The 20,205-nt window shown below is 31.5% G+C and overlaps 3 protein-coding genes across 5 annotated transcripts; 2 read left to right on the top strand and 1 right to left on the bottom strand.

Annotated features, from left to right (window-relative positions):
- The first annotated feature begins 5,263 nt into the window (after positions 1 to 5,263).
- On the top strand, positions 5,264 to 11,864 carry LOC110634461 (polycomb group protein EMBRYONIC FLOWER 2). Of its 2 annotated transcripts, none has more exons than XR_002490988.2 (15): positions 5,264 to 5,417; positions 5,591 to 5,747; positions 5,833 to 5,888; positions 6,181 to 6,245; positions 6,727 to 6,779; positions 7,132 to 7,185; positions 7,263 to 7,322; positions 7,605 to 7,651; positions 7,758 to 7,891; positions 8,300 to 8,561; positions 9,405 to 9,453; positions 10,042 to 10,125; positions 10,823 to 10,937; positions 11,169 to 11,258; positions 11,512 to 11,569. XR_002490988.2 is itself a non-coding variant. In XM_021783468.2 (15 exons), the coding sequence occupies exons 2-15, from the start codon at positions 5,622 to 5,624 to the stop codon at positions 11,648 to 11,650; spliced, it is 1,299 nt and encodes a 432-aa protein (XP_021639160.1). In that variant the 5' UTR covers positions 5,264 to 5,417; positions 5,591 to 5,621; the 3' UTR covers positions 11,651 to 11,864. The 2 variants fall into 2 exon arrangements, 1 of the variants encoding a protein (XP_021639160.1); XM_021783468.2 differs by having other exon boundaries at positions 10,858 to 10,937; positions 11,512 to 11,864.
- A 723-nt stretch (positions 11,865 to 12,587) lies between these two features.
- On the top strand, positions 12,588 to 15,099 carry LOC110634418 (uncharacterized). 2 transcript variants are annotated; one of them, XM_021783401.2, is made up of 6 exons: positions 12,588 to 12,741; positions 13,177 to 13,297; positions 13,442 to 13,580; positions 13,666 to 13,788; positions 13,875 to 13,965; positions 14,473 to 15,099. In XM_021783401.2, the coding sequence occupies exons 2-6, from the start codon at positions 13,221 to 13,223 to the stop codon at positions 14,640 to 14,642; spliced, it is 600 nt and encodes a 199-aa protein (XP_021639093.2). In that variant the 5' UTR covers positions 12,588 to 12,741; positions 13,177 to 13,220; the 3' UTR covers positions 14,643 to 15,099. The 2 variants fall into 2 exon arrangements, with proteins under 2 accessions (XP_021639093.2, XP_021639096.2); XM_021783404.2 differs by having other exon boundaries at positions 13,875 to 13,975; positions 14,473 to 14,616.
- A 713-nt stretch (positions 15,100 to 15,812) lies between these two features.
- On the bottom strand, positions 15,813 to 18,168 carry LOC110634451 (increased DNA methylation 1-like). The gene is made up of 7 exons (XM_021783453.2): positions 17,431 to 18,168; positions 17,254 to 17,353; positions 17,082 to 17,167; positions 16,753 to 16,973; positions 16,519 to 16,605; positions 16,292 to 16,391; positions 15,813 to 16,130 (listed from the first exon to the last, which is right to left on the bottom strand). Exons 1-7 carry the CDS (start codon positions 18,166 to 18,168, stop codon positions 15,813 to 15,815), a joined length of 1,650 nt encoding a protein of 549 aa, XP_021639145.2.
- Between the last annotated feature and the right edge of the window lie 2,037 nt (positions 18,169 to 20,205).

Consider the following 20,205-nt stretch of genomic DNA (forward strand, 5'->3'; position numbering starts at 1 on the left):
TATATATATATATATATATATATATATATATATATATATATATATAACCCAAAATTGTTAATCAAGATTTTGCAATTGTATTTACCATTAATTGTTTTATTTAAGAATATAAAATTTTGAAATTTTATTTTAAAGTGAAATTAATTTTATTATATAAAGTCTAATTGAGTTTAAAATTTCATTTTAGCTTATATTTTTTAATTTTAAATTAAATTACTAATATTTAACTTAATAATTTTATTTTAATAATTGTTGGTATCCAAAAATAAGATAATAAAAGTAGAATTATCGATGTGAATACCCATTTCATTCATGTTTCTTATAATTTAGTGGCCAGGCTAATGATATTGATGTTCAAAATTTTAATAAAATTTAATTTAAATTTAACATAATTAATTAAAAATTTTAATATTAACAAAATTTTAGTATGATTTAAGCAAATAAAAAATAAATTATAATATTAAAATAAAATAAAAATAATTTGCGCAATTTGCAAGTAAAACAATTAGTATATATTTCAATTCAAAAAGAAAATGATGGCATTGCGGGACATTATAATTATTAATTGAAAAATGATCAATTATATAGTTATCTTAATTAAGTAAATTTAACTTTATAAAGAAATATTATTAGATGAATTAATAACAATAATTTATTTAATAATAAAATGATGATGATGATGAAAATGCTCAAATTAATTATAATCGGGTTACTTAAACGTGGTGATTATTATTTGCCTAGTCATGGAAGCACAGCCAATCACACGTGGTTGTCTACTTTCTCCTTTCTAAAAAGGCAGTCCCATAAAGTAGAAATTTCATCCGTTGTATATACAGTAATTTTATTATTTTCAATAATTATATCGGGTTATGTATCTCATTATAATTAATAATTAAAATATTTATATTATATAATACATAAAATAAAATTTTTTAAACAGAAAAAAAGATTATATAATGCTTATAAAATACATAAAAATAGTATTTTTTATAAAAATAAGAATTTTTTTTAATAATATGAAAAATAGATTTACCATATGTATACGATTGTGAGAGAAGAAAGCACAATTAAATTGATTTAGTGTACTATCATATTTATTCTTTCTTACAATTTATTGTAAAAAAAATTTGTATTCCACATTAAAGTTTTTAAATTTCAATGTGGAGTATATATGGACTTAAATTCTCTCATTTCAATTGCTAATTAGAATCACTCCAATTTTATAAGACCTGACACTTCAAGCGGTAACTCACAAAATGATGGCCTAAGTTCATTGTGCAAAGATAAGTAATATAATAATAAATATGCTTTTATAAGTTATTTTTTATTAAATATATTAATCATTTATTAATCATTTATAATTAAATATGTAATTATTTAAAAATTTAAATATTTATAAATTGAAATTAATTTATAAGCACTAAATACTTACAATAAAATTTTCATAAGTTAATAAAAAACACTCTATCAATATTGGCTCACCAATTTCAAAAATAGTTTTTTTTTTTTTTTAGCACCAACCCAAAAATTGTTATGTGAAGGTTGCTCCTTCGAGGAAATTGATAAGGATCATCCTATGTAACTACCATGTGTATCACCTAATCTGTAAATCTTAGTTAAGATAGCCTAACTAACTCTATCATATTATGGCTTGTATTTAGGTAGCAATTAGGTTACAGTAATACTCTCTTCATTTATTTTTGTTTGTCACATTTAATTTTTTTTAAAATTATTTGTGATATTTAAAAAATTGGAAAATATTAATTATTATTTTTACTAAATATAATAAATATTTATATAAAAAAATAATAAAATAAGATAAATGATAATTTAATTAATTATTATTTTATTTTTTATAAAATCAAAATTATCTAATTATTTTCTTAATTATTATACAAAATTTAAATATAACAGATAAAAATAAACGAGGTAGTACAATAAAATATTGCTATCTTAAAAGCATTCACATAGCCTTAATTTGTTGAGATGCTTCAACGATAAATTTCTTCAAGTCGATTAAAACAATAACTCAAATATCTAGATTTGATCATATTCGTAGGAATTAAGCATGACCCACATGAAATAGGGACTTAGAAACAAGACAATAGCTACATAAATGTAAACAAGTCAAGGTTATTGCAAACTAAAGAAAGTGCATTTATTTATAGACAATAATGTGTTTCTCATGAGGAATCAAATTATTTCTCGTACACTTGCATTTTCATGAACTCAAGTCAATGCGCGGCTACACAGAATCCAACACCGGCTTGTCATTTCCTCTTGGGATTTAACGTGGAATGAGCATGATCCACGCTCACTTGGTCATTGCTCAAACCATATTTTTAGTAGTAGAACTGGGAATTTGACTCTTGCAATGTTCCGCATGTCAAGTAAAACATCTAGCTATATTAAATATGAATAACTGTTATTTTATTTTAATTTTTTATGTTGAAATTATAAATATTTAAATTAATGGGATACAAATTTCACGCAGAAATTAGTCAATTGACATTTTGATGGGGATGGAGAGAAATTACACGAATGTTGTCAACAGTGCATGCAACACACACGCAAAGACTGCGAAATTAATAGCTTCTCAACCTAACTACGCGACTACTTCTCAAGTATTTAATTTACATGGGAAATCATATACGTAATATATGGTCTAAGCATGACATAGTTTCGGTCGGTCTACTAAATTTGTGTACCATTGATTAAGATTTTGCATATTTAAAAACATTACTCGAATGAAAAGAGGATGTTAGAATATGAACCCTTACCTACATTGATGGTGGTTTCCTTGAACTCACAATTGAGTAGCTTTCATATACAAAGAAAGACCAAAGAAAATATTTAAAAAAAAAGATAAAAGAACATTGACAAACTCCTCAACATTATTCCACCTACTCTGATAAGAGAATTTGAAAAATAATATGTTTAGTAATTTAATTAGTGTTATAAATTTTTTTTTCATCTATCTGTTTCTGTTATATAATTTATAAAGGTTTCTCTTTTCTGTCAATTGAATTAATTGAGGAAATTGAACAAAGAATATGTTAACGATAAGTCTTTACATGCAAGTGTCTGAAGAAAAAGATCATTTAATTTGACTTGTTTTTCTCCTTTTTTTTTTTTAATTATAAATTTCTTTTCTTTCAGTTTCTGGTTAGGTAGGGTTGGAATTTGACAACATATATACAACTGTTTGAAGAAGAGACAGCTCTATTCAAAGGGGTATCGATGAATTATACATGAATATGTCAGGGATGACAAACTAGTGGGTTGTTTGGCAGTGCGTTTGCTAGTATGTCATCAACAAAATAATTCCATGGCTTGCAGTGAACAATTTTAATTATCTAATGGCAAGACTAGGATAGTTTTCCTGTCAAATTTTAATTGACAAACAATTTCTATATATTGTTCTAGTCAAGATAATAGAGCCACAAGTTATTTTCTAGGATTTGACGTCAAATATTCAAAGTTGAAACTCGTAACTACCATTGCTTGATTTGTTTATGATATATAAAAAGAAAGTTGTTGACGCCAAATTTCTCTTTTATAATTATATAATATTTCTGACCGATTCTTAATGGTAATAAGTTTAATCTAGTAATTATAAGTATATCCTTGGATGTAAATATTAATCTAGGAAACTGTATATATTATGAAATCTGTAGAAACTTGGAAGGAAATGTCTCGTTTCACACATCAAGAAAACCTTAGTGGAGCTTTTGCATGCTTTCAAATGGAGCCCAAATTCAAACAGGAATTCTCAAAAACTGAAGAAAAATCAAATTTTCAATGTTTTAGAGCCACAAGGTTTTACCATTGATATATATATATAAAATCTCCTTGACTAATATTTGAATTATAAACAAAGACATTGAATGTATTAATTATCGAACAAATTTATTAAAATAATTGATTATTATGAAATTCATATAAAATTTACTATAATAAATGATTAAAATAAAATATATATCAATTTAACATAAAATTTTTTTCTATTAATTTATGAGGTAATCAATTTATCAATTTACTGATATCCAATGGTTAGCTCCTTAAAATTAGGATTGATTACAATTTTAAGGTGAAAGTAAAAAAAAAAAAGAAAAAGAACAAAGTAAATACAAGTAGTTAATTAAACTAGATCAAAGGAATTATGGAATGAATTTTCAGTTTAATTTGGTGGACAGGCCAATTTGGTCTTATTATAAATTACAACACTGCAAAAATGCTAACTCCAGGCATATAGAATGGGAAAGTTCTCCCTTCAAATCGTAAATGAACCAAATAATTGAACTAAAAATTAAATCAAATGATTCCGAGTCGAATCACTTTTTTCCATTTAAAAAAAAAAAAATTTTGAAGAAAACCGAAACAAAAATCTAAACCTAAATCGTGGGAGGTTCACGGAACCTGCCCAGCGGGTGGGTCTAGTATAGAAGGTATTATTGAGATGACATTTCTTGCCTGCTGCCAGTGTAGCTCTGAACTGACAACGCAACCGTATAATTAAGATAAATGTATTCAAGGAGGCTGCATCATGGTTGACCACCGAATAGATTAATTTTGTTTTGCTGGTACTTGCCATTAAGTCATGACCATTAATAATATCTATATATAAAAAAAAAAGAATTTGTTTCTTCGAGCGCAAGTTTTACTCGTAATTTGACAAAAGTCCATGACCTACTTCATACATAGATGATACGTCATAAATAAAGTACAAATAAATGTTAATTTATGTTTATATTATTTTTAAAATTAATTTTAAAAAATTATAAAATAATCGAGATATATACATATTTTAACAAGAAGCAAATTTAAATTTTCATTCTTCTATATAATATATCAGTGATTTCATATAAAATATTTTCTATAAAATTATAAATAAATAAGAATTAATCATGCATAGATGAGTGACCCTATAAAATTATAACTACTTAATAACGATTAAGTAATTTTTACTTTTGGCTTGCTGTTTTATGTAATATGTTTGTATGAAATCACATGTTGATAATATAATTTCTCTAAATTTAGAGGGAGACTTTTTCAGCGGACGATATCTGGTTTGGGCTTTGGCTAAGCAGGAGCCTAGCCTTTCTACAAAGAAGAATGTGGGCTAGGTCCATCATTCTTCCTTGGTTGCATTTCAATTTTGATTAACAAAAGTTGCTGTAACTGTCGAATTAACTACCCCTACCATTGTAATAAAGTCGATTTCTTTAATATTAACTGCCCTGTAATCTTACAAAATCAAAATAGTCTATAATAACTTGAAAAAGGCACTGTTCATTGTTGTGTATGGCCTGCTCCCAATTGGTAGGAGCCTATTCTATCATTCGTTTTCCGTTCGCTAACCTAACGACTCGACCTCGCCGTTGCTACCTCACTTTCCGGCCAAATTCTTCCACTTGGTAATTCCTCTTGTTCTTCTTCTTCTCTCTGTAATTCTGTTATTACTTTCCACCGTGGAAATATTTTTATGCTGCAATTGTCTTTGAAATTTCGCTTTCAGACGTTGTGATTACGAATTCATACTGTAATTAAGCTAGGTCATGGTTTATGTTAACTGGATTTCGTGGAACAGGAATCTATAACTTGGAATTTGAGGAGAGGAGATGTGTCATCAGAATTGTTGTCTGCATTTGTCAGTAGATGAGGAAATTGCAGCTGATGAAAGCCTCCTCATTTATTGCAAGCCTGTTGAACTTTACAATATTCTTCACCGCCGTGCTCAATACAATGTGTGTGTGTGTGTTTTATTTATTTATTTATTTTTTCTATCCAGTGCTCATCAGAACCACTGAACTCTAGCTCCTCTTTGTGTAGCCTTCTTTTCTTCGAAGATGTTTGCGTTACAAAATGAAAGCAGGGCGAAAAAGGAGGTATCATCTTGCTAATTTAACTACTTTGCCATTACCCTTTGATGTCTTTATTCTGCATTAGCTTTAACGCTACTGATAGTCATTAGTTCCTATTTTGCGGTTAAGAAAAGGATTGAGCTTAATAATTAGTGTGGTTAATTGTTCTTCCTTTTGTGACATACGAGTAATGAAAAAGTAACCTACCAATCAAATTCAGAGGGAGAGAAAGTACATGCTTCTCTCTCTGTGTTCTGTAGTTTTATTCTTGGCCTTACCGACTGGTTGATGTATTTCATTGCATATGCTTGCCTAGGTTGGCAGCTGGAGTTGTAATTTTCAACTACAGGGATTACAATAACAAACTGCAAAAGACTGAAGGTATCACCATTTTTTTATGGGTATCTTATAAAATGGTACTTTTTTTTTTGTTGGGGGGGTCTTTTGGTACTAGTAGAGAATGAGGGGTTTGATGCTCTTTGAAGGTTGTCAATTCTACACTTTGCAGTTACCAACTTGGCTTCATTAGTTACCAATACCAACTATTAATAGTTGTCCTATTAATAATATTTAGTTATTAAGCTGGCATATGCTTTACTGCTGAAGCGAGAAATTGCGGACAGAGATCCTAAGTTTGTAATATAAATGTTTGCCTCTTTACATATTTAGGACTTCCTTTCATCTATCAAAATGAATTTCTCTTTTTTACTGTTTATCATATATCTGAATTTCTGTTAATAATTGGTAGAGCATGATTTTGAAGATCTTATTGCATTTTACATTTTTTTTTTACTGAACATATGCTTAATAAAATCATTTTCATTGAGCTGCTAACCATTTTGTGCGATTTTTTAACCTGTAGTCACTGAAGACTTCTCCTGTCCATTTTGCTTGATGATGTGTGTGAGCTTTAAGGTTGGTGTTTTCTATTTGAGATACGTGCTTAACCTTGTTATTTTCTTTGCTGTTATTCCATTCCTAACTTCAAAGTATAATAAATAGTCATAAAATTTAAGATTTGGTGATGGGCTTATAATACAGCACCCTAAATTATGGGTTTGTAGAAAAACCTTAAAAATATAGATCTTTTATTGGAAACAGTTTTGAATTTGGATGATATAATTAATTTTATAGTCATACATATATTATTTTTTTTTCCTCCTGAGAAACTGTGAAGTGTTCACAACAAGTCCCATGAAGGTGTATTTATAACCTTGATTTTGTTAGATAACTTATCATTCACTTGGGGTTTCATTTCTGTTTCCAGGGTCTGCGGTACCATTTATGCTCTTCACATGATCTATTCAACTTTGAGTTCTGGGTTGGTAATAATAAATTAATCACCTTTTCTGCATTAAGCATTTCTGGAAGTATTAATCAAGAAGCTTTATTTTGCAGGTGAGTGAAGAGTGCCAAGCAGTGAATGTCTCGGTGAAAATCGACAGATTCTTATCCGAGGTCACAGCCTCACTTTATTCTGGATGTGTTATGGATGATTTTCTTTCTTTGTTTCTTTCTTTGCTTTTAAGGTGGACCATTTTTTCCTTTGTATTTTGCACAAAAAGCGACTAAAATTGAATTCGGCATTGCACAACTGATTTCCTAATTGGAATCGCCACCAAAAAAAAAAAAAGTTTTAGGGTTTGAGTTATGCAATGAGCATCATAATTGGGCCTTCAAGTATGACAAAAGTATGAATGCAGTCTTTTCTAACTATCTATGTATTGTCAATGCATACAGACTGTTGCAGATGGAGTAGAGCAACGACAGCAGACATTCTTCTTCTGGTTGATTTCAGATCTCTAAGTACAGTTTCCATTTTCTGGTTACTGTCCATCTTTCTGCTAGTAGAAGTAGTGGGATTTCAAAAGGTTAAACAAATTGTATGTGCAGCTCCAGGCCACGAAGGCAAAAATCAAGAAACCATGATCAAAATGAAAAGCAAGTTTGTGTGCAGTTATTGGAGTTGGATTCTCCAAAACTACTCATGGAAGGCATAAACAAGGGATTTTTGAGGAAGGATGGTGGTAATATTTCTTTTCTGATTCCTACAATGTCTCTATTATTAATATTCAAATGTTTCCAACTATAAAACTAAAAGCATCAATGTTTAGGGTTCATTCTACACAGAAATAGTGCCCTTTGGATTGCTGCTCTTGTAAATTGCAAGAATTTGTTATAAAGTTTCGTGGTTTAGTAAATTACGTTGTTGAAGAAAGAAAGTCAGGTGGTGATTTTCAGTTTTGATCTTATAGCTCTTTATTTCTTTTTCCTTTTTTTTTTTTTTTAATGCATTGCGCAATAGCTAAAATACCATATAAGTGTCATTCTATGGATCTTTTCGTCATATACTTTCTGCCGGGATTACTTGAATTTGAGTTCATATTTTGATGTTGTACATGGTATAGACGTTTTAGATGTTCTACCTTGTATAGGTGAGAATGCTTCCAAGTCATCTTCCAGTGAGAAGGATTTGCACAACTCAAAGCATAGGGCAGAAAACTATGGTACTGAATATCCTAGCGCAACAGAGTTATTGGAACGTGTTGCATCAAGTTTTAATATCCAGAATGTTTCAATTTCAAAGGCTCAATACTCTGAGTGTGTTAAATCACAATCTGGAAGTGATCCCTCACTGCCTGCTGGGATCCATATTGCAAAAGCAAGGAAGTTAACTGAGGATCGGTCAGATAGAAAGTATGTTCGCCAATGCTGTCATTCCTAGTTTATTTCAATATTATTCCAGTGACTTTTGAACCTTTTTGTTGTTTTCGTTGTACTTCTTTTTACTTCCAAAACCTTCGTACTAGCATTGAACGGCTTTCATGTTGCTTTTCAAAGTAGAAGAAAGTATGTGCTTACTAACCAGCGTGCATGCATTTCAACTAAGTAATTTTTGTTGAAATGGTGGCATAATGCCTCTTCTAACCTCTGAGGGTCAGTTATGCCTATCCTTCTAGGCAATTTGATATGGATAGAATTTTTAGTGCTCTTGAATTGCATTTTTTTAAAACTTGACACTGTGGTGCTGTCAATTTGAACCAGCATTTTTGTCAATGCAATTGTTGATGTTTATGCATATGACAGTATTTTTTTTTTTCTACCAAGAGATTTTCCTTTTAAATGATGCTATACTCTAGAATTGCAGTTTTTTTTTTTTAACTTGATACTGTGGTGCTTTCAACTTGAACCAACATTTTTTGTCCATGCAATTGTCGATCATTTATGCATATGACTGTATATTTGCTTCTAGCAGGAGATTTTCCTTTTAAATGATGCTGTCTCATCTCATTATCTTTCTTTGTCATTCTTGATGTTTTCTTTTGTACAGATTGTTTTACCTGCACAGTGCACAGCACTCATATATGAAACTCAGATGGCCTTACGGTGTTTTAGCTCTTAGGATGTACTCATGTAGTAGAAAGAGTAGTTTTCTTTCTGTCCTTCATGAATTCAAAAATTACAATGAGTGTTATTTTCCTTAACTTTGTCAACTTATGGATGCTAAATGATTATCTTTTCCTAACTTTATCTTTTCAGCCGTGCACTCCTGCAGAAAAGACAGTTCTATCACTCTCATAGAGTTCAGGTGATTAATTGGTCTAGTTAGAAAGTTTTGTTTTCTCATCTATTTGTTGCATGAGGTGTTTGATCCATTGGTTGCCTGGATGATCATCAGTTCTTGCACTACTAAATTTGAACATTTAAGCCGTTCATGGTAAATGAAAATTTCATAAATAGGATCTGTTTTAGTCATGCCAAAAATTTGAGGGTATCTTACTGTGATGATTCCCATCAGAGAGATACATGTATATGATTCAGATGATATGTGGCCTTTTTTTGCATTGAACATGATAATTAATATATTTTCATAACCAACTTTCTCCATCCTTTTTCCTTCTTTTTCTTGAAGTCGTGTCCTTCATGCGATTTTCCTAGCATGTTGATTCTATTCAACGAAACACTTTTGCCAGTTAAAAAGAAAAGGCAAAAATAAAATAAGGTCAGCTCTAAATTGAAAGCCTTATCTGGATGATCTTGTGCAAATGAATGCTTATTATTGCTTAAATTTTCAATTTGCATTTTTTGTGCATACGTTTCTTCTTTAGTGATAATTGACTTTCTCAACTGACTTAAGTTTTTTTCACTATTTTACAATTTATTTTTGTACATGAAGCCTATGGCACTAGAGCAAGTATTGTCAGATCGAGATAGTGAAGATGAATTCAATTATAATATTGCAGATTTTGAGGATAGAAGGGTATGCTCATGCTTTTGCATATTTGTTTTGCTTCTCTTTCTGAGTTACGATTCTGATTACAGTAATGGAACATACTTTTTCTTTCATATTTTACAGAATTTGTTTATTAACTATTTGGTTATTATAGTCTTGCTGAAGCAAGACGTTATTTGCCTTTTGCCCCCCTCTAATGGTAAAATGTGGAACAACTTGATTGCGTGCACATTCATTGTTGGTTAACTTTCTACAAGACAAAAGCTTGATTAGGCATAAGCATCTCTAACTTCCATGAGCATGCAAGCTAAGATTGACAGTTTGCAGTAATTATTAAGTAATAAAAACTGAGATATATATGTGTACTTGAATTGTTATGATTTATGGCTAACAAATTTGCAAGCAATGTTCAGAAAATGTGCTTTTCACTTTTCAAATTTTTTTTTTCAAAATTGCTTTTCAAGTTGGATTCATTATATATGGTCATTCTCGCAATAGTTTATAAGGCCCATCATTATGAGATATCCCTCTCATAAGACGCTCATTAATTGTTGGAAAACTTGAACATGGTCAACTTGAATTAAACTCGACTTTCACATGCTTTTATAGATGGCGACTAAAATTTATTTTAGCTTGATTTATACATTTTTTTCATGTGTCTTCTGCATCCCATCCAAGCATAGTCTGCTTTCCAATATGAGATGTTTTCAATCTAACTATTCAGAGCGGAGAGGATAACACTGAACTGATGTGTTTTAGATGCTTGATGACTTTGTGGATGTTAGCAAATGTGAGAAGCAAGTTATGCATCTTTGGAACTCATTTGTGAGAGGGCAAAGGTAATTATTGCTTACCAATTCTTCTTCTTCTTCTTCTTCTTCTTGGTTATTTTTCTATTATTTTCAGTTATATTGTTTCTCTCTCCTTTTCTGCTACTTTTTTCCTGGTATTTTTATGTGCTGAGATGTTAACAAGACCCAGCACGTAAGGAGAGCTTTTTAATGCTGGTTCATCTGATTTAGTTTGACAGTGAAATTAAAGGCAAAATGTCCTACTTTCCACTTTGGCAGGGTGCTAGCAGATGGTCATGTAGCATGGGCATGCGAGGCATTTTCAAAACTTCATGTACAGGAGCTGGTTGGATCTCCAGCTCTCTTTTGGTACTGTTCCTGAATTTTTTTTCCCCTTTTTTTTCTGAACACTGCTTCATTTTTTTATTTTATGTTAACAATTACGTACGCTTACAAATTGTTTCGGTAGAATTATAATCCTGCTGGGCGAAACCAAAGTCTCACTGGCAAGCTTCTTCTTTAATCAATTCTAGTGTTCCCTAATTTCTTGAATTAGAAATGATTACACGTTTTCAGTATCTTTACATATTTATCATGACCCATCAAATGCTCACGGACTCAGGTGCTGGAGGATATTCATGATCAAGCTTTGGAATCATGGTCTTCTCGATGCAAACACAATGAACAACTGTAACATGATCCTGGACAGATGCAGAAATGAAGGATCGGAAGCAATGAAAACCGAAAGAGGAGTTGATTAATGACGTGATCTTGGAAATATACAGATGACAGGATATATGACATTGATTTTCTGCTGTTTTAACCCATTCTTTACATATCTCAACCAACTACTCCTAATGATTGAGCCATAGTTGGAATATTAACGTTCTTTCCTGTACAACGGATTGTAATTGGGGCTCCCTTATCGCTATTGTAATCTCATTCAATGCAATGCAAGCTTTTTTTTTTTTTTTTTTGAATTTTATTGAGTTTATGAAGTTCATAGTTGTACGATACAACCACTCATTTTAATGTTCTTACTTCTTACTCTATGATTATAGTCTTCTACTCTCCTTGCTTTTCCTCATAACTTCTGCTTTGCTCTTCGCTCTGCTTTCTTCCATTTCTTTTATATATGTGAAGATTCAAGAATTTCTGCCATATTCTGCAGCTCTCTCTCTCTCTCTCTCTCTCATATTAAGCAAGTAATAAGTTAACTTTTTGACATATAAAAAAACTTTTACACTCCTGTTGGGAGAATGTATAATAAAATAAGGTTTTATAAAATAAAATTTTTTAAAGTAATTTTAATAATTATTTTTAATGTTTAAAAAGTAGAGAATATATATTTTTAAATATACTCTTTTGATGTTTGAGAGAAAAATAATATTTTTTAAAAGTATTTTTAAGTTTCAAACGAAAATTTTATTAACTAATTAATTTAATAAATTAAAAAATAAAAATTTTTGAATATTTTAAAAAATTTCTAAAAATCATACTTTGAAAAATCTTTCACCCTGCCAAATATAAATTTAAAGATTATTTTAAGAAACGTCTTCCCAATCAAAATGTTAAGGCTTTTATAATTTCCGCTAAAGGGCTGACGTGGCGGTTAAAAAATTCACCCAAATAAAAAACATTGAGGCAAAACGCATCGTTTTGTACACGCTCTCCCCAATCTTTGTGTTTCTTCCTCCAATTGCGTGCTATCCTTCAATGAAAGTGATCATTCAGCTCCAAAATTCACCGTGTATCGGCTCTTTTTTTTAAAAAAAAAAAAAAAAAAAATCCTTCATTTCAGATCGGCCGAAAAGCTTCTCCGCTGGGTAAACGATTGGTGGCGTCAGACCCGGTGAGTAACTTCCCATGATCTCCTTATCGGTCTTATTCGTTCCCTTTGCTGTCTAAGAAGACGCTAAAAAGAGAAAAGATTGATTGCTTTGTCCGTACTTAAGCAAAAACTGTGACTATTATGAGTTTTGGGAGTTTTTCTGTTAACCATTTCGTTCATTTATTTATCCTTAAATGTGCTGAAACATGTTGGATTTTGGGATTTTGCTTCTATTGGGTCTTTGCTTAAAAATGCGTAAGCTTTCTGGACAATTAAAGACCCCCTGATATTTAAGAGGCCGACAATTATCATTTCATTCAATTAGTCCGCCAGTGTTATTATTTCTGTTCTGCTCATACAGAGTTTCATAGGCATCCCTTTAGTTGTTTCCCTTTTTTGGATGTTGGCATTTGTGAAAGGTGCAGTTCACTAAAATTCATGATGGTGGTTTACCAGGTTAGGGAGCTTCAACACAGATTGGGATTTTTTGTTGGCCTAGCATGCTTTCTCATTTTGTCATTCTGCACTACATTCTCAGCTTCATTATAAGTATCTCGACTTTCAGTTATGGGGACATGTAAGTATGCTCAAAATGGAATGTAGTTGAAATAATCTACGAATTTTATTTAATTTTTAGTTCATGCCTAAAACATTACAATCAATTTTCCATATGTGTTTTCTCTTGGAAATGTAATAGTTTTATTGGTTAATGGTCTCACAGTGGTGAGAATAAAGTTTTGACTGTTGGGAAGGAACTGTTGAAGGAAACGCTTCCATTGCAAATGGGTTCTCGCATTTACGGATTGCAAGGGCTCAAATCTTATACTTGGTACGAAGTGAAGATATCATATCCAGCTTCTGTATGTAATTCTTTATCATTTGATTTGTTGGTTTTTGCATCATTTAGATTGTGAAGCATTAATGGGATTTATTGTTGAGTAACAGATACCTGCTACCTTTTCTATACAACTGAAGAAAGACGATTCAGACTTGGGGATGAATAAGAATAGAAGATTGCTTAACACTGAGAAACTGATTTTCAAGACTGATAGTCTCACTGGTAATCAGGTTTGAATACGCTACTGAATATTTGGATGCATTTTATCATGCTATATAAGCTGGTTGGGAGCTTGATCCTTCTTTTTCCTTCTTAGAATAAATTGTATGTGTTGGTGACTGTGGAGCCTGAGGGGGTTGTTGCAATGCCACATGTACCAGAGAGGCAGTATATCATATTCAACATAGGTATGGCATGGTATGAACTTCTAGATTTATTGTGTATTTGGTTAAGCTAACTTGTTCCTTATTTGTAAGTTATTTCTTTTACAGTCTATTAATGTTTTTTAAACTTTCACATGCAATCTAATTCCCCTCTCCCTGGGTCATGTTTGAGGCAAGAACCATTAAAAGTGGTCATATACTACGTAATCATCTTACCTTTAATTAGTTTATCAATTCTTCCTTTTTTTTTTTTTGGTGAAGATATTCTTTTTCTTCTTCCTAACATGCAGAGTGATATTGGAATAATTTGGTATGAAAAGGCTAGTTTAGTTCTGAGATAATTTTGTTTCGTTTGCACTAATTGACCTTTTTTGTAATCTCTTGTTTTGTGTGATCTAACAAGAACCCAATGAACTTTTCAGGATGTCATTTTTCTTCTCTTCTTTTGCTTCTGTTGTCCATTGCCATCTAGTCACCACTGCTCTTATTTCTTTCTGTTTTATATTTTAATGATAGCCATTTTCATGACAGTTTGTGATGAGTTGTTATTGGGCATCCCACATAAGGCTTGGTGGGTTGTAATCTTAGTGTTGCTCTGTTTGGGATTGGCATTCATCATTCCTCAATTTCTTCCGCCGTATCTGCTTCGAAGGAATGGAAGTCCAAAGTCATTAAATCAGAATGTTTCCAAGAAATCTTGATAAGATTGCCTAAGAATCATAGCTTCCATTTTGTTGTGGTGCATTTTTGCAGCCTAAGAATCATAGCTTCCATTTTGTTGTGGTGCATTTTTGCAGCTGGTAACGACCTATGGCTATAAGGATGTATTGTTTTTGCTCTGAAGTTCTACTTGGTGAGCAAATTGCGTTTTGCAGTGACTATTAACCAATAGGGATGTTTGGCCTTACAGTCGTACACAGTGGACAAACATTTCAAGGGAAGGGGGTGTTAAGGATCTATTTTTTAATAATCAGTGACTTTTAGATGACCTCTAATGGAGTGTGCCACTGCTTTGATATGAAATTATCTCGGATATGCTTTACTTGATTACAAGTTATACTTGCCTTATTGAGTTTCTGTTTTCATAGTTTGATCTGTAACTGTTTGAACAAATTCTTCTGCCTCTAATTGCTGAAGGAAACTTACGTTGCTGTAGAACTTTTGTTCGAAATTATATTAGTCGCCTAGAAGTACCCTACTGTGTAGTCTGTGTTAGCTCAAAATATATTATAAATTGAACCTGAATTTTATATATATATATATATATATATATATATATATTGGAAAATAATCTGAGATATATTTTGAAACTGAGAAGACTGATATTAGAAGAGATTTTTTTTTCCCTATATTTTATTAGGTATATAATTTGTCATGTATTTTACATTTATTTTCTATTTGTTGGGACATTGGAGGCCCAACAGATTTGAGGTATTATATACGTGAAGTGGCCTTCCACTGGATTTAGGCAGATGTTTGTTGTTATGTCATTCCTTTTTCTCTTCATTATTCTCTTCTGTTAAAATATTAGAAAATAAATTTCTAATACTAAAATGAGGACTTCTAAAAATGTTCTAACAAGAAAGAAGCTCATAGAGAAATCCATACTGCCTTCAAGTCTGAGAAGATGAAAACAAGTAAAGAGGAGCAAATTTTAAGTAACAGACATTTAACCAAGGATGAGCAAAGTCTCTTCAGTTCTACTTGCCATCCTTTAAAACGCTAGGAGAACAAAGTTTCCAGCTTATCAGAAGATCAAAGCATAACAGTAGCACGACACTCGGAAGTTCATTATTTAGCTAAAGCCACCTTCCATGCATGAACTAATGCTTAACCAATGAGACAACTGCCCCAAAACAATGGCATTTGATCTACTCATTCCATGCCACTGGTTTTGCGAGCTCATCATCTGCAGGTTCAGGAGGATCGAGATTCAAATCCAGAAGGGCCAGCTTTAAGCTTTTCTCATCATTCGCACCAATGTCCATAGCTCTAGAGGAACTAGCAGAGATGTCCGGAAAGGTCTTTTGCAGCCTGACTGTGCATGGAAACATGAGGGTGTTGTAGTTGATAAGCTTGGGCTTCACCACATCATCGATGGGCCGAAACCCATATTTCTCCTGCCACATGTTGGCAAGCTCCGGGAGAGATGGGATGATCATATCTTTAGCCTCAATGCAGGAAAAGACCTAGATATTAGATCAACATTAAAATTCCTTCAGAGAAGTACCAACATGGTACCTAAAATTCCAGGCCAAAAGCAATTAAACTTGTTTAAATCTGAGCAGCCAAACAAAAAATTAAACGCTAAGAACATTTAAATGTAAGCAAATGAACAAGAACGACTAACATATCCAAGAGCATCAAATAGCATTCTCGACAACCCTTTAAACCTATATCGCTCTCGGGTTCCAATGAAAGGCATCTCAGCTAAGTCATTTCCATGCATCCTGCAGAAGCATAGAGTGATCACTTTAAAAACAAAATATATGTAGTTGTTTGGTGCAAGAGGGTGAATGTGCACCAAAAGGTATAAATATGCGTGTGCCAGTGTATATGCATATATGATGGGGATACCTTATAGTTGCAGCTGAGACGATGGCATCATTCTTCTCTAGTATTAGAGTGTAGAAGCCTTTAAAATTCATTCTTGACAAATTTGATCTGGAAAGAGAGAAATAAGAAGTGATCAAGTATTTCTTGATTTTGGATAGCTGCATATCTACACTTCCATTGTATGAGCATATGAAATGAAGAAAAAAATGTTAATTATGTTATAGAAATTTAAAGACAATATTACAAAGTGCTTACCCTCTATTATAAACCACACTTTGTAAAATATTTATTCGAGTATGCCAATCAGTGTTAGTCACAAAACATTCATTCAACACCTCCAATGCTAATGTAGCCTTCGAGTTGCATTCCATTCTTGTATGCTCATTGATATCAATGTCAAATGGGTCCAAACGCCGGATCAGTGTCCAAGAAAATCCTTTTTTTATCTCATGTCTTACTCCTAGTAGCCTCTGAAGCTTCCATTGAATCTTAAGAAAACTCAAGTTCAGTTCATATTTGTAACAGTTAAATCAATTAATACTAATTAAAGATAAGATATATTCTCAGAAAAATTAGTTAATTACCTGCTGGCAGTTAGTCCCACAAAAAAGGGTGAGCCAATTTTTATTAAGATCTAATTCCTCTCTTTGAAGAAAGCACTCCCAGTGATCTACAACAGAAATGTTTGCAAGCTCCATCAGTGGCTGGAAGAATTTTCTCCTTATGATATAACAAAATGGAATTTGATATACATACATTTCTTCTCGCATTGTTGACACGTTAGCATATCACCGTTGCCACCGTCACAGAAGATGCACACACAATAAGAGCATAACCAATCCCCTTGGGGTATCCTCTGCAATCCAAATTTCAATAATTTACAATTCATTATCATTTGCACATAGAAATAGTTTTTGGAAATACTACAATTACCTCCATTTCCAAACAGCTTGGATGGAACGTAGAAGGGCATTTCTCACAACAAATCAACTCCCCTCCATCAGCACATATCTGACATGCATCATCGTTACTATCAGTTGCACCAGGTATAGGCCCAACATGATTAAAATTGCGGTGTGCTGGTTTTTTCTTTTCATTCCATAGATGAATCTGGTGTTTCAGGAGGGAACTACAGGTTCGAATCACATTTATATTCGCATATGGCATCTTCAAATTACTTCCAGCATGAATCTCAAATTCCCAAACTGTCATAAGCTTATTGCAACACTTACACCACACACCATCCCTTCTCGCAATTCCCTCCCTTGGCAGCTTGTTTACAGTATATTGAACTCTGTCATTCTCATAGATTTCTCCATGCTTTATCAACCATGATAATATTGTTTTCTCTTCAGGTTTTGTTTGCCGAACGGATGCACAAAGTCCTAGAACTATCTTTCTCTTTTTTTCTTTCAGCTCTCCATTTCCATTATTAGCTCTTTTCCATGGAAGGCAACCCCTCCTCTTTCGTCCAATGGAAATTCCATCCACCCCTGGAAATTTAGTCTCAACATCCATATTTTGAACTAATCTGCAAGAATTCCTGTTTCTTTGAAGCCTAGTCGTGATATAATCAGGATCCGAGATAGAGTCACTCTCGTTTTCTCCTTCACTGTCAAAGCTTAGATTAATAATATCCTTTTGTTTCCTTTCCCTCAACTCATAAGCCATTCTTCTATATTTCAAGAACCGACTGGTTTTGTGTCAAGAACTTGATTTTGGAATGCGAATGCAAGATAGTATCTGAAACAGATCACATCAGAAGAAAATAGAATAGAAAGCACATTAAATCACAAGTTAGTTCCTTGGTAATGTGCAAATAAAGCATCTGTGTAAAATACAAAATCATCAGTTTGATTTGTTTCCATTTTGATTTTAGATTTCGTTAATCTTGTCGATGGAGTGTTCATGTTCAAATGTGTGAGATCATAGCTGAAGCATAAGAGGAATAAAACACCAATTGACATACTAATATAAATGCGCAGATCATTGACCAACAATAAGAAATCATTGAAATGGATTTCGTTTTTTGAAGTTAAAAATAGTAACAGGTTGACTGACTCACACATTAGCAGACAGAGCTAAAAGCAGTTAGCTTGGACTTTTTATACTAAAAGAAGAAAGTAGTGACCCTCCAATCACACTGGTTGACCCAACATTTTTGGGGACAAAAAGAGTCAAAACATGTTGCTAAAAATCTGACATCAGCCATTTTAATTTTTATAATGATGGTGTTTGGGCCTACCAAAGATCATATATTTTTGGTAAATTATAATTAAGTCCTTGGAATTTAACAAGACTTACAAATTAGTCACTAATATAAATTTAGTAATATTTAGTCACTAAATTTTATTTCCATTAACAATTTAGTTTTCATATTTTACTTTTATAATTCACTAGTTACAGGGATGAATTTGTTAATAAAAATTGGATTAATTTGGGTTATTGTGATTTTCTATTTAGTGTGAGTCAAATATCACTTATCATTTTTCTTAAAAACTGTATGATGCATCTAAAAAATTATTTAATTTATTTATCAGATTCAGAATTTTGTTAAGTGATTATGAAAAATACAAAATACTATTGGCTTTTTACATGATAGTCTTTATTTTTTGACTAAAAGTGAATGAAACTTTAGAATTGTGTTTCAAATTTAATATATATCATAGTTTATACATAATAATATATAAATTTAAAATTAATTATGAAAATTAATGTAATTATTCTAACTTTTAAGGTTTAACAGCAGGGGAGAAACTGTTTACTTTAAAAATTGAATCAAAATGATTTTTATTTATTTTTTAAATCGGAGTGAAACTCATATCTAACTGTGAGTAATATATCTTTAGCCACAACATCAAATCAAATACATATTGGGCGAATTTATTATGAAAATCAAATTGGAATAATTGAAAAATATTCAATTAAGTATCTAAAATTTAACTATTAACTCTACTCTACTAGATTATAATGATAATTAAGGGGGGGAAAAGAAGGGCCAAAACACCAAGAAGACTGTGAACATAACAAAATAAAAATAAATCAATAAAAAGAAAAAAAAAATTAAACTGATGCATGGTGGTGAAATCAAATTGAAAATTTTTCATTCAAGATTAGAAAAATAAAAATAAAAATTTTATTTATATAATAATAATCAAGTATAATTTATTTATTTTTAGGGATTTAAATTCAAATTTTTCGATAAGATAAAAAAAATAAATGACTACAATTTATACTATATAATTTTTTTTAACAAAATATGATAGGAAAAAAGATCACCTAAGATTTCTCGGAGATCGCGCCCTATAAATTCACCGCATGCATATAACTTTCTCCGCCGATCGTCAAATAAAAATCGCCGATAATTCCTCTGAAACCCTTAAAATTTAAAAATTAAAAAATATATAAAATAGTATATAATCTCATAACAATAAAATTAAAGCTCATATAAAACTTATCACTTACACAATTGAAATATGAGAATTTGGCCTGGATTAAGTAGTTTAGAAATGGAGATCAAAACCTAACATAAATAGGGGGAAATTGGTATGGGGGGAGGGGGGGGGGGGGTGTTTAGAAGAGTGGTAATGTTTGGTGGACCTTGGTTTTATTTTCTTGACAGACAGAACAACAGGACACGGGGCAATAAGGTTTAAGTGCAAACCACCAAAATTGCTAACAAAAATTAAAAATGCTATTTTCCTTCAA

Source organism: Hevea brasiliensis, chromosome 16 (genome assembly GCF_030052815.1).
Source record: "Hevea brasiliensis isolate MT/VB/25A 57/8 chromosome 16, ASM3005281v1, whole genome shotgun sequence".
NCBI classification, from domain to species: Eukaryota; Viridiplantae; Streptophyta; class Magnoliopsida; order Malpighiales; family Euphorbiaceae; genus Hevea; species Hevea brasiliensis.